The sequence below is a fragment of the Mya arenaria genome, chromosome 7, assembly GCF_026914265.1.
Source record: "Mya arenaria isolate MELC-2E11 chromosome 7, ASM2691426v1".
NCBI lineage: Eukaryota > Metazoa > Mollusca > Bivalvia > Myida > Myidae > Mya > Mya arenaria.
Genome location: NC_069128.1, coordinates 18,546,069 through 18,559,366, shown reverse-complemented (window position 1 = coordinate 18,559,366; position 13,298 = coordinate 18,546,069). Strand labels below are relative to the sequence as shown.

At 34.4% G+C, this 13,298-nt stretch overlaps 1 protein-coding gene across 1 annotated transcript in view; it reads right to left on the bottom strand.

The window, feature by feature from the left end:
- The window catches only part of LOC128241432 (protein Wnt-1-like), a 44,823-nt gene that overhangs the window by 3,192 nt on the left and 28,333 nt on the right, over nt 1–13,298 (bottom strand). Inside the window, exons 3-5 of the mRNA XM_052958350.1 lie at nt 5,998–6,263; nt 3,695–3,845; nt 2,835–2,861 (exon numbers count right to left, since the gene is read on the bottom strand). Of these exons, the coding sequence (XP_052814310.1) occupies nt 2,835–2,861; nt 3,695–3,845; nt 5,998–6,263 (444 nt within the window). The remainder of the gene's footprint in view (nt 1–2,834; nt 2,862–3,694; nt 3,846–5,997; nt 6,264–13,298) is intronic.

Here is a 13,298-nt window from a genome sequence, read left to right as displayed (position 1 = left end):
TATAGAATAATTAATGTAACTAAATAATATTCTATTTTATATATTCTACATTCAAAATAATCTTGCAACGCGTTGATTTTTTTAAAATACACGTTTATTAAGAGAGCTCCGAGCACATTTTCTAAAAAAAAACAACAGTATTTTTTACGAGTTGCATGCTAGGATCATGCGATTTCGGGGGTGAATGACAAAAACTGACATACTAAGGATATATAAGTAACACATACTACAACAAACTACCAACCAACAGCAGATATGTATATTTCTGCATAGTGGCATATGAACTTGTATGTTACGTTCAATATCCGATGAGAACAGAATTTCCATAAGCATCCTTTATGTTTTATGAGTGGCTCAAAAACTCAAGTAAACCTTTAAGCTGCACTTTCACACATTGACAGTTTTGACCTTTTTTTTTTTATTTATTTTGTCTCAGAATCAGCTGATTTTGGCATCAATGCCTTAAATTCTGTCATAAAAAAGATATTTCGCAATAGATCAGCCGATTTTTTTTTGTAAAGCGTTAGTAACACTTTTAGTCATAAAACATCAATTTACGAACGTAAATATGAAAACGACCTGCTCTTTTGACAGCAATCCAATATCACTGGTTTTCAGACAATTACGCGAAAATGGCTCATTCCAAGACAAAACAGTTGTAAAAACAATCAGTCTTTAAGAGTGCAGCTTTAAACGTCATTTCTTGTTGCGTTGTCTGTAACAGTTGTTTTTATACAGATCACTAGAACGTATTGAAATTCAATTTTGAAACAAACTATCATTGTCTTCTTAAAACTCAACAAAGCAAGAATAAATGTGTTTCATTACGGACACAATTCTAAATCATCCTATACACTAAAAGTACATAATTATAAAACTGTTAATAGTATAATTAACTATGTTAACCGATACTAAACGGGTGACCTTTTGAGACATACTTAAAATGTCATTCGAGTCAGGGTAAATGTCAAGTTAACAAATGTTGTGTATTCTTGTTTGTTCAGTGTATTTATTTTGTATGATCAAATCTAGCAATTAAAGAGCCATTACTCTCGCATTTACCATCTACAACAGGCAATCATCGATTGTCGAACCCGATTGGGATTTTGTTTCCCAGACTGTTACACAATGATCTCCCGTAAACTTTAACGAAATGATCTCCCTTTAGGCTTGACAGGATATAGCCAAGCACAGAGTTTTGCATGGACATATAAAACAACAAAAATTCAACGAGGCGTAGCAGCGAGAGGTCAATGCGTTGCAGTTTGAAAACATCCAAGGATGTTACTTGATTTAAAATTGAATTCTGCGGTTACAATCGAATGCGTCGTCTGTTTAGAGCACACACATAAAAGTATTCTACCTATTTTTTAATGTAAAAGAGGCATAATGCTGGTGTTACTAGGTTGATTCCCCTGACAATTTAGCTTATACTGGTCATTATGCCAACCAACTCTGTAAACAAGCTTCATTATGATTGGATACCTAAGTTGTTTTTCCACAAGATTTGACTGAAAGCCGCCGTCAAAAGTAACCCCTACATGTTGATTTTAGGCGACAGAAAGAAACAACGGACAATGCCTTGATAATGAATAAAAAACAATAATACTATATCTGCAAATGGTCATCAAGACTAAACTAGGGTGAATACAGAGTGTTATATGAAATAGCTACAAAGACAACAGATAGATTAGACCATATATGTTACAAACGTTTCCAATTACAGATATAAAAAAAGTTTAAAAACCGTAAGGTGTCATATATTTCCTAGCAATAAATGTGTCAAATTTATAAATAGAATTAAACTGTATGGTGTCACAGATTTGCTTTTCAAATTCGCAAGACGATTTACTAGCAATACATGTGTCAACTCTATAAATAGTATAAAGACTGCAATGTGTCACAGATTTCATTTTAGACTTCACATAACGGTTCGCAAGCAATAAATTTGTTAAGTCTATAAATAGTATAAAAACTGCAATCTGTCATATATATTGCCTAGCAATTAATGTGTCAAATTTATAAATAGAAAAACACTGTATGGTGTCATATATTTCCTATTAGAATTTACATAACAGACTACTAGTAATACATGTGTCAAATCTATAAATAGTATTAAAACTGCAAGATGTCATATATCTCCTTTTAGAATTCGCATAACGAAATACTAGCAATTAATGTGACACATCTATAAATAGTATAAAACTGCAAGGTGTCATGTAGTTCCTTTTAGTTTTTACAATGAAATATAGAGAATATTAAAAATACACATGTCAAAATGTTTCTACGATGGAATACACAGCATACTAGTAATACATGTGTCGACTAATTTCTACGATTAAACACACAACACGCACACGAGAAGCGAGAACATCAACAGCGGGAATACACAAACAGTGGTTTTGATTGATCGAGTGTTTCAGTTCGGGCAACAAGCAGGATTTCTTCCCAATTCGAACGGTTTCCATTTTTCTTAATATACATTAAGGATAAAGTTGAAAGAAGGTTTTACTATTACGCCTTTGTTTTAAATATACATAAAACCGATATTCATAAAATGCACACACAAACAAATGTTTCTGTATGATGTTCAAGTACATTATAAAAGAAAATCATAGTTTTACCAGCTTGTTAACAGAACGGAAAATTTCTCGATCAATTGCCAACACAAAAGCGAGGGTCTTTCCAAAAACGCTACCTAGAAAAGCGAGGGTCGTCCAAAAAACGCTACCTAGAAAAGCGAGGGTCGTCCAAAAAACGCTACCTAGAAAAGCGAGGGTCGCAACATGAATACTGGACTTGCCAAACACACACCACATACATATAATACAAACCTTCATCGTCTGCGCTTCCTTCGTTTCCTATAATTCACAAAGTAACCATGTTTATTCTGTTTACAAAATTGTGATTCTGAAATTTAATTGGCAATTTAGCGCATGTTGTGATCCTTCTTATCCAGAAAAAAAACGATGCGTTATTACTGGATATTCACAAGAACAATCAAAGTAATTTATCAACAATGATGTGTATTAAGATTTTGCACTTGACGAAACTTGACGAAAGCCATTTAATGAGAATATATTATGTCTAAAATGAGCTATTTTCAATTCAAAATTGTGTATATAAATAATACAAATTGCTTTTAAAATACCCATATCAGAATTAAAACATGTTTTCATTTAAGATCAACCGACCGAAAAGGGGGAGTTCTTTCAGTAGCTGTTAATGATTATCAAACAATACAAATTAACACCAATAGATACTCTAGCTATGAGAAGCATGCACTATTGACCAACTACTCTAAGGATAAGATTAAGCTTGGTCATTTTCATTGACATTCAGTGCCCCGATTCGCATTTTGTCCCAAAGATTTTTTCATATAATTCTATATGGTTGGTAAAAGTGAATTAGAAAAAAATATTTCACAAAAATATCGGTTAAAAAACGTTGTCTAATACTCATATATTTTGGGCAAATGTTTTATGGTAAACAAGGTTATATTCGAGGTTTTTTTTTACCTTATTTAACAAAATAAATCCAGGTATGTGTATAAACTTCCTTCCCAACAAACATACATCAAAATATGTTAGTGAGGAAGTTTCGTTGAGGAAGCTCATCAAATGAACAGGGCGGCATTGTGCAACAAGGTATCCGACAATTGAATAATGTAAATTCAACAAGCACGATTCCTTACCTAAGTTAACCCTGGAGGCTCCATCGAACCTGTCCTTCAGGATATCGCCAACCTTCCGAAAAGAGGGCAGCCGCATCCAGCACGTTTTTATCGTGCAACTCCCGGACATCCCGTGGCACTTGCAGTCGCGAACCATCTCTCGCTTGACGTGCTGCATAAGAAACACCAAAGCACGTGACTAGCATGCATGAGGAAAATAACACGTGATCAACAGTGCAAATTATGACGTCACTGTGAGTAGTTTGCTAAACTAAAGCCTTAAAAGTGAAGTTATTACGTAATCTTGTGTATATTGACAGGTGCTTAATGTAAGGGGAGGTAACAAGGTTTAATATAAACTGAGAATGTTGTAGTTAAGAAAACTAGTGAGTGATCTTAAAAAAACAACACATTAACTTAAGTACTAAAATACAAAAATATAACAAAATTGTAGTAGCTGAAGATTTGGAAATGCGTGTCCAGCATATGTTGCTAGAACATTATTACACATTATTTAAAGATGCTCAAGTTGTGTGTTCTGACGTTTTTTTTCTGCATTCAAATAAAAAAAGTAGTTTGTTGTGATTATCATACAGATGAATTCCTTTAAAGGTCCCAGGACCTTGTAAAGTAAGAATATTTCATAACGTATACCTAAACAAAAAAATACAGTCATATGCCTTTCCAAGGTTTCTGGCGCTCGACATAACCCAAAAGGCAATCTACCAAACTGGCACTGAATAATTCGATTTATTGTCATTTTATAGATATACTATTATGTTAGCATTCAATGATAATCTGTCAACCAATCAATCATTTTTAAATGAATTTCTATCACTGCGAAACACAACAATGCATGTGTTAGATTGAATATCCCAATTCATGAATAGCAAGCGAGACATGTTTGTGTGATAAAAGAAACGGACGGATTAACTTCAGAAAAACAAAATTAAAGTACAAGGACTGAAAAAATTGGCCGGACTTGTACTTAAGTGCAGAACGCAGACCTTGGGTACTTGGTGATTAATCAACCTTATAGGATAGCTTTTGTACCAAAAACATCCCATCCATGCAGCTTTTTATGTAATAAAACCGCGGGGACGAAGAATGAGATGCGAAGAGTTTAGCATTTAAATTACATGTCTTCTTGCCCGACTATTGTTGACACTGTCAATAAACCGCTCGTTAGGTTGATAGAGTTATTTCGCACACATTTGTCACCCGGGTATTAACGTTATATGATACATTACTGCATCCGTGCAATAATGAATCATCTTTTGATAACGTTGGGGGTAGCTAATTGCACTTGGTATTGCAGCTGGGTACTAAAATTGAGACATCATTCTCAGAGTTCACATTTTATGAGCTGGTGACAATGCACAGCATCCAAGCAAAGAATTTGAACACTCCGTGGTATCGTCGTAAAATTTGCTCTAGTTAATGTCATACTAAATTGGTATAGGAAGAGCCAATGAAGGCACTTATTAACATTCAATAACATATCGTCAATATAATAGACAGGTAAATCACAAGAAGAAAAAGAAAAAATGAATCTATCATAAAATCCCCATATAAACAAGGCTTTAAATACACATCTTTCTGTAAACAAACTTTATCTTAGTATGAGGGCTTTGTTAGAATGTATCACTGGCTATCTAAACAAACAGAATTTGTCATTGTCATTGTTTTGCATGATTGCAAATGATCATAAACACTCTTGAGGTGTATATTCATAAATCATTTATTTTGAATCGATCGAGTGCATTTTTTTGTTAAAATACCTTATTTTTTTATTTTTCCACAATGAAAAAAACATACAATGAAAACTACAGGGATAAATCAATACTTATTTGTCATCGGTGTTTGTGTTGGGTGTTGAATAGTATACTTTAAAGCTGCACTCTCACAAATTTACCTTTTTTACAACTTTTTTATTTTTTGTCTTGGAAAGAGCAAATTTTTGCGTAAAAATCTGCAAACCAATGATAAAAGATGGCTGACAAAAATCAGATCGCATATTTGCATATTTCCGTTCGAAAATTAATGTTTAATGGCTTGAACCGTTACTCACGATTTAAGAAAACTGCATAAAACATTGATTTTTGAACTGCAATATAAAACTCTGGGATATAATTTTTGTCAGCAGTCTTATACTTGTTTCCATGGACTTTTGCAAAAAAATGGCTCGTTCCAAGACAAAAAAAGAAAGAAAGTTGTCAAAACGTTCAATCTGTGAGAGTGCAGCTTTAAAGATGGATCTATGATTTATATTGCTATAATGAACCTGAAAAGAAAAAAAATGCTGATAAGCCCTATAAACCTACCCGTCGTCCGGCCTCGTTATTATGCAGATTCATCATGAATTTAAAGTCTCGCCCCTTTTCCACCACATCCACAAATTTGCGGGAAAACTTTTTCCCAAAGTTCACATTGTCACTACAGCCGCCCCACTCCCAGTCCACGCCGTTCGGTTGACGTAAGTTATAATTGCACGTGCAAGTGTATATACTTCCGTCCGCGCATGCGCGGGCAACAGAATGCGCGACGGCGGCGCTGGTTATTGCGTAAATAAATGATGTCTCTCTGCAACCTGAAAGAAATAAAAGAATGTTTTTAAAGATCCACTTATTAGCATGCATGCGTTTTTAAAAAACACACCTGTGAATAAACGTTTAACGTTGGCTTCATATGCACGGTCACTACATGTACATTATATTTTATGGGAGTTAATTAAGAAACGAATTTATTGCCGCACTAGACGTACTTATGACAAAGAGCTTGTTATATCTGTCTATAGTATATAAAGTTCCTTGATTTGAGTCTTATACATCTATTACATATTTTCTTGCTTTATAATTTGACGTTGATACAATCTCGCCCTACAAATTTTAGCAAAAAATGTTTTGTTTCAAAAAGAAAATTATGGCAAAGAATGTGTCAAATGATAGAAACATATTTCGCGTCCATTTAATGCAAACGAATATTAAGCTCGTTGCGGAAAAGTAAAATAGCTGGCCCATTGCTCTTATTATAACATTTCCTAAATTCGTTTTATAAATATTCATATTAAATACATCTGATATAACACACTACATTAGTGCATTCAGAAAGATTTTATTTTAAACAAAGAAAACACATGAAAAGTATATAACAGTCTTAGTTTCGTTGAAAATGTTCATTGAGAGTAATGATATTTTCAACACTGTCAACACATCTAGATCTGACTTAAAAATATTCATTGAGAGTAATTTTATTTGCAACACTGTCAACACATCTAGATCTGACTTAAAAATGTTCATTGAGAGTAATGTTATTTGCAACACTGTCAACACATCTAGATCTGACTTAAAAATGTTCATTGAGAGTAATGTTATTTGCAACACTGTCAACACATCTAGATCTGACTTAAAAATGTCCGTTGAGAGTAATGTCATTTGCAACACTGTCAACACATCTAGATCTGACTTGAAAATGTCCGTTGAGAGTAATGTTATTGCAACACTTTCAACACATCTAGATCTGACTTAAAAATGTCCGTTGAGAGTAATGTTATTTGCAACACTTTCAACACATCTAGATCTGACTTGAAAATGTCCGTTGAGAGTAATGTTATTTGCAACACTTTCAACACATCTAGATCTGGCTTAAAAATGTTCATAGAGAGTAATGTTATTTGCAACACTGTCAACACATCTAGATCTGACTTGAAAATGTTCATTGAGAGTAATGCTATTTGCAACACTGTCAACACATGTAGATCTGACTTGAAAATGTCCGTTGAAAGTAATGTTATTTGCAACACTTTCAACACATCTAGATCTGACTTGAACATGTTCATTGAGAGTAATGTTATTTGCAACACTGTCAACAAATCTAGATCTGACTTGAAAATGTTCATTGAGAGTAATGTTATTTGCAACACTGTCAACACATCTAGATCTGACTTGAAAATGTTCATTGAGAGTAATGTTATTTGCAACACTGTCAACACATCTAGATCTGACTTGAAAATGTTCATTGAGAGTAATGTTATTTGCAACACTTTCAACACATCTAGATCTGACTTAAAAATGTTCATTGAGAGTAATGTTATTTGCAACACTGTCAACACATCTAGATCTGGCTTAAAAATGTCCGTTGAGAGTAATGTCATTTGCAACACTGTCAACACATCTAGATCTGACTTGAAAATGTCCGTTGAGAGTAATGTTATTTGCAACACTTTCAACACATCTAGATCTGACTTAAAAATGTCCGTTGAGAGTAATGTTATTTGCAACACTTTCAACACATCTAGATCTGACTTGAAAATGTCCGTTGAGAGTAATGTTATTTGCAACACTTTCAACACATCTAGATCTGACTTAAAAATGTTCATAGAGAGTAATGTTATTTGCAACACTGTCAACACATCTAGATCTGACTTGAAAATGTTCATTGAGAGTAATGTTATTTGCAACACTGTCAACACATCTAGATCTGACTTGAAAATGTCCGTTGAAAGTAATGTTATTTGCAACACTTTCAACACATCTAGATCTGACTTGAACATGTTCATTGAGAGTAATGTTATTTGCAACACTGTCAACAAATCTAGATCTGACTTGAAAATGTTCATTGAGAGTAATGTTATTTGCAACACTGTCAACACATCTAGATCTGACTTGAAAATGTTCATTGAGAGTAATGTTATTTGCAACACTGTCAACACATCTAGATCTGACTTGAATTGTTCATTGAGAGTAATGTTTTTTGCAACACTTTCAACACATCTAGATCTGACTTACAGCAGCCTCGGTATGATTGAGACTGTCTGTTGACAGTAATGGTAGTTGCAACATTATCAGTTGTCTAATGGTAAAGATGACCACCTTTTGCCCAAAAGATGTGTGGGTTCGAGCCACACACCAGGATTTATTTCTCATGACGCTTTAAAATTGACACATACACTGGTTTCTACCAAAAAAAACGGACTGGAGAATGATTCTGTAAGCTATCAGCTTTCGTCGCGATCGAGCATAAAGTAATTAGTATTAAGTAATAATATCAAAGCCACCTGGCATGGGCTTTTAAAGTAGTTGAAAGAAAGTCAAACGGGTGTCAAATTCAATGAACTTGATGGACGGACTAGGACAAGATAGGTTCAAAGGCGTGTTCTAGTAAAGGATTTAAGCCGTAGCTTCTGTATATACGTCTCAATTGGCAACGAACTGATTTTTTCTATTTCCTCAACGTTGTGTTAATTTCGATACTGGCTTAAGTTCAAATCATACAAATTTGTAGCAAAATAATGGAACTATGGCATTAAGATACATTGTAGTTTACGAATAAAATCGACTAAAAAACATCCTAATTGGAACTACCACATGGTTGACAGATGGCTTTGATAATCTTGTGTTTAAGATTTTACTATTCTTTAATTTCATTTCTGTTAAATGACACACGGAAACTCTTTTTTAATGAACGTTAACTACTTCGTTGTAAAATAAAGCAATAAGAAGGAAAACAGAAAAATAATCTTTTTCATCACCTGTTTGTACAAAATGTAGTTTTATATTACCCTAGAATCTACTTATGTCACAATAATGCCTACTTAACATTGTACTATTATTTATGGGATCAAGCCATCGGCTAACCCGACTAGCTGTAGGCCCAAATGGTTGTCGGTGCAAAAATATTGAAATCTACATTCTGCTGTATGCGTTACATATTTTGGAGAATTCGATCCATTTTAAAAGATTCGTTCAAAGCTATCAGATATCCCAGCGACCATGGTCAATTAGTTTCAACCGCTGAGACGAACAAATTATCCGATTGTTGGCATTTGTGTCCCATTAATTAGTATCTTGTCCCCATATATAAGAAGTGTTATTAAAATGTTTTGGAATGCTGTTAAATAGGGATTCTATCTACGTTCTCAATGAGGCATCAAAGTTGAAATGGCAGATCTGTCATGACAGCTTATGCAAGGACCAATTACCATGTCAAAATCCTTAGGCCTGGGTGCTTCTAACTGTCACGTTTCATGGCTTTACTGAGACATACCTTTCGCACAAAGATCCCAGAGGCAGAGTGGTCGGGTAAATGCTAAGACAATCGTAACAACTCGGCCATCTCCGGTAGCAGTGTGTGTATACCACGTGATAAATTATGTCATAATAGCTACGTCGGAAGACAATGTTTTCCTTCGAATGAAGACTTTAAACAAAGATAACTACTATTTCGTCACCATTTTAAATGAACATAGCGCTGTCTACGCCGCTAACGGACTCCCGCCTTTGGTCGTTTACCAGAGTTTGATTGAGAGTTAAGTTTCTTTAAACACTTCGACAAACCATTTCGCAATACCGCTGCCTGATGGAGCACTGTTAAAACATTGTTTTGGAAACAGGTTTGTCAAAGTGTTTGAAAAAACTAATTAACTGATCAAACTCTGGTTATGAAAGGAAAGCGGGGCTCTTTAAGCGGCATAGACTGTTCTTGGTTTCATTTAAAATGGTGTAGAAAAAGAAAAGATATATTTGTTTTAAGTGTTCATTTTAAGCAGAATGTTGCCTCCTGACGTAGCATATATGACGTAATTTATCACGTGGTATACACACACTGAACCCTTCGCACACCATCTTGCAAAAAGATTCCAAATACTAAAAGGCAGAATAGTTGGAGTAAATACTAAGGACGCAAACTGTCACAATCGTAACAACTCGGCCATCTCCGGCAAGCTTCGAGATATGTCACAGAAGTATACAATCGGAATTCCTCGGCCAATTTTCCGATCGAAAACGAACTCGGATGTATATGGACGGTTTGCAATGTCAGAATTCTTAACATTTAGCTATCCTGCAAGAAGATCGCGTAGTTATTTCAATTAAGCAGTTAAACCCAAGGACTTTACTCTTAGGAATCTTAATTGTTTATGCAATACAACACTTTACCGACAATCAATTTGAATTTAGCAATACGAATGACAAGTGAATATACTTCAATTCATTAATTTTATTATTATTATATATTTTACGAACTACTTTAACCTATGCATCAGTTTGTTTTTAATGGAAAATGGCCGAGTTGCAGACTGATTGAGAACTTTATAGTAAAGACTTAAAACACTATAGAATTGCAACGTTCTTGGTAAAATCTTACGATTTGTTATTATGAGAATAATATTGTATCCGTTGTTTAGTAACAGTGACCTTCACCATTGGGCCCGTATCAAATTGTGTATAGGATTTGGATTTTAATATTACAATGGAAACTAAATTGGAAAAAAACTGTAGCCAAACATCAAAACAACAAAGTCGCGTTAATGTCAATTCAAAAATATTCTTGAATACTCATGAACATAAATGTTCTATACTAGCCTTGTATAGGCTGGCCGAGGAGTCTGAGAAGCTTTTTGCTAATATGTTTATACAATAAAAACTACAGGGACAAGCCAAGTACCCCCCCCCCCTCCCTCAAAAAAAGGGAAAAAAAGAAACAAACAACATCAAAACAAAAACAAACACAATCACAACAACAACAAGAATAACAACAACAACAACAACACAGAAAACACTAAAGAAAAAACACAAACAACAACAAACAGCAACGTCTATGTTTAAAGTCACAGGGCTGAGGTCTTACAGACAACGTACAAACAGCACACAGACAGGCCACACATACATCAGAACAACACACCAGATATGAACGCTGATACATATACTAATCTTGCTAAGTTGAAGCTTTTCAAGAACCATGCCTTGGTTAGCACCCGCTGCATCTTATCAATGGAATTAGTTATTTCCGTTTTCTAACAAGAGTAAAAAATAATTTACAAGGTATCCTATTTTGAGTATCACTTTTAACGCATTCCAACAGGTATATAAACATTATTTTATTTGCCGGAAGATAGATATAGCCATTGTCTGAGATATTAGAGAAATGCTTCAAGGAAGAAAAGTAGACAACAATAGCGCTATTGTAGATTTTTGGGAACGTTGCTTCAACAACGGACGAACAGTTGGTTGTACCCTCTCCAGACGAACTTAATTCAATTTTACTGAAAATATATATTTCTTTCCTGTGATTATTATATGTAAAACTTTGTCGTAACATGGGAATTAAGATGTAGGAATGCAGACAAGACTTTAATGCGGTCATTTAGCGCACGGGGAATGAGGTAGCAAGCCCGAGGAATTCTATTGAAGCTGTTAGATAGAGCGGGAAGGCCGAAACGCCGAGTTTTCTGCGGGTAGATGTTCGCGCACAGGTGGTACGATTCACTCAGATTCGCCGCTCATGAATGAAGGATTTATTCGCGACTCAACAAATATCGAGGAAAAAATCATAAGCATATAATTTGTATTCAGTAAAATCATCAATTAGTATTAAACATATTGAACATTCTCTGCAGGACCGATGAATTTCAAAGTGCATTTACATCAAAATTTACTTAAATACATCGGTACAAATCTATTTTCACAGTGGTTTATTTTTCGGTTCATCTAATGCGTTTAAACAACATTTCAGGTTTTCTCCAAATAAGTGAAAGTATTATAAATACACAATTTATGTTTTTCATGGTCCCCGGGTCGCATTCACGAATACTAGCAAATAAAACATTCATTGCCTATAAAAGATGGCTTTTCTATTGAAAGTGGTATTCGCCAAGGGTAGAATTAACCATCACTGACTTTAAACGTATTTGTTAAACCATCACCGTGGTCTCACAAATCTTGTAAAAATTGAGTTGTCATCTTCGAAGCTTCTCGACTGTAAATATATATCCCATAAAACTTTAAATGAGTTTGAAAGGTATCTTGTAATGTGGATCAAAAACTCATTAGTGTTGACAAACAGCCATCTCATGCAGATGTTACAATAACTTGTAAAATTCACCGCGGTGTCGCGCGGAATTTCAGCTCCCACACGCGATGAATTTGTGAAGATAACGTATTGGATTTGGGGGTGCATCATCCACTCTGAAGTTATTGGCCTTGTATTATTTACTCTTTGTCTGAATTCACCTTGTATGATATCAATCTTGAGCATTTCCTCAACAATCTTTACTAAACATGGTAGAAATATGTATTGGCATTTCATCTCGGCTAAGGATGAATACTCGCCAGATAGCAAAACTCACGTAGGAGTTATGGCCCTTGAATAGTTTTACTCCTACTGGCATCTGTGTAAAAGCGCTAGAGTGGTATGTATTCATTATTAGTTCAACGACTTAAGTGCTTTCTTTATTTCACAATCAAACTTTTCTTCATTACAGAGTCCAACTATTGGCCTGTTTATACGTGATATTCTACTTCAAAATTGAATATTATAGTACTTATTTTCGTTTCTACATTAATTTCTACGAAGTATTAAGTTGTATGTTCATTATAACAATGAACAGTATGTTTGAACACATGTTTTGACGAAGTAATTTGATGAATTTAAGCATGATGTAGCACACTTATAGAAGGTAACATGTAATCGGCTTCACCGCCTGTAAGTCTATTTTCAAGTAAATCTCAGTCGTACGGTTGAAGAAAAATGAAATACAAATTGTTTTGCAAACAAAAGATCGCTCAATCGGTAGGGGGTGTTTACACGTTTCTTTACAAACAATGAACAGTTAAACAACCAAGCCAGA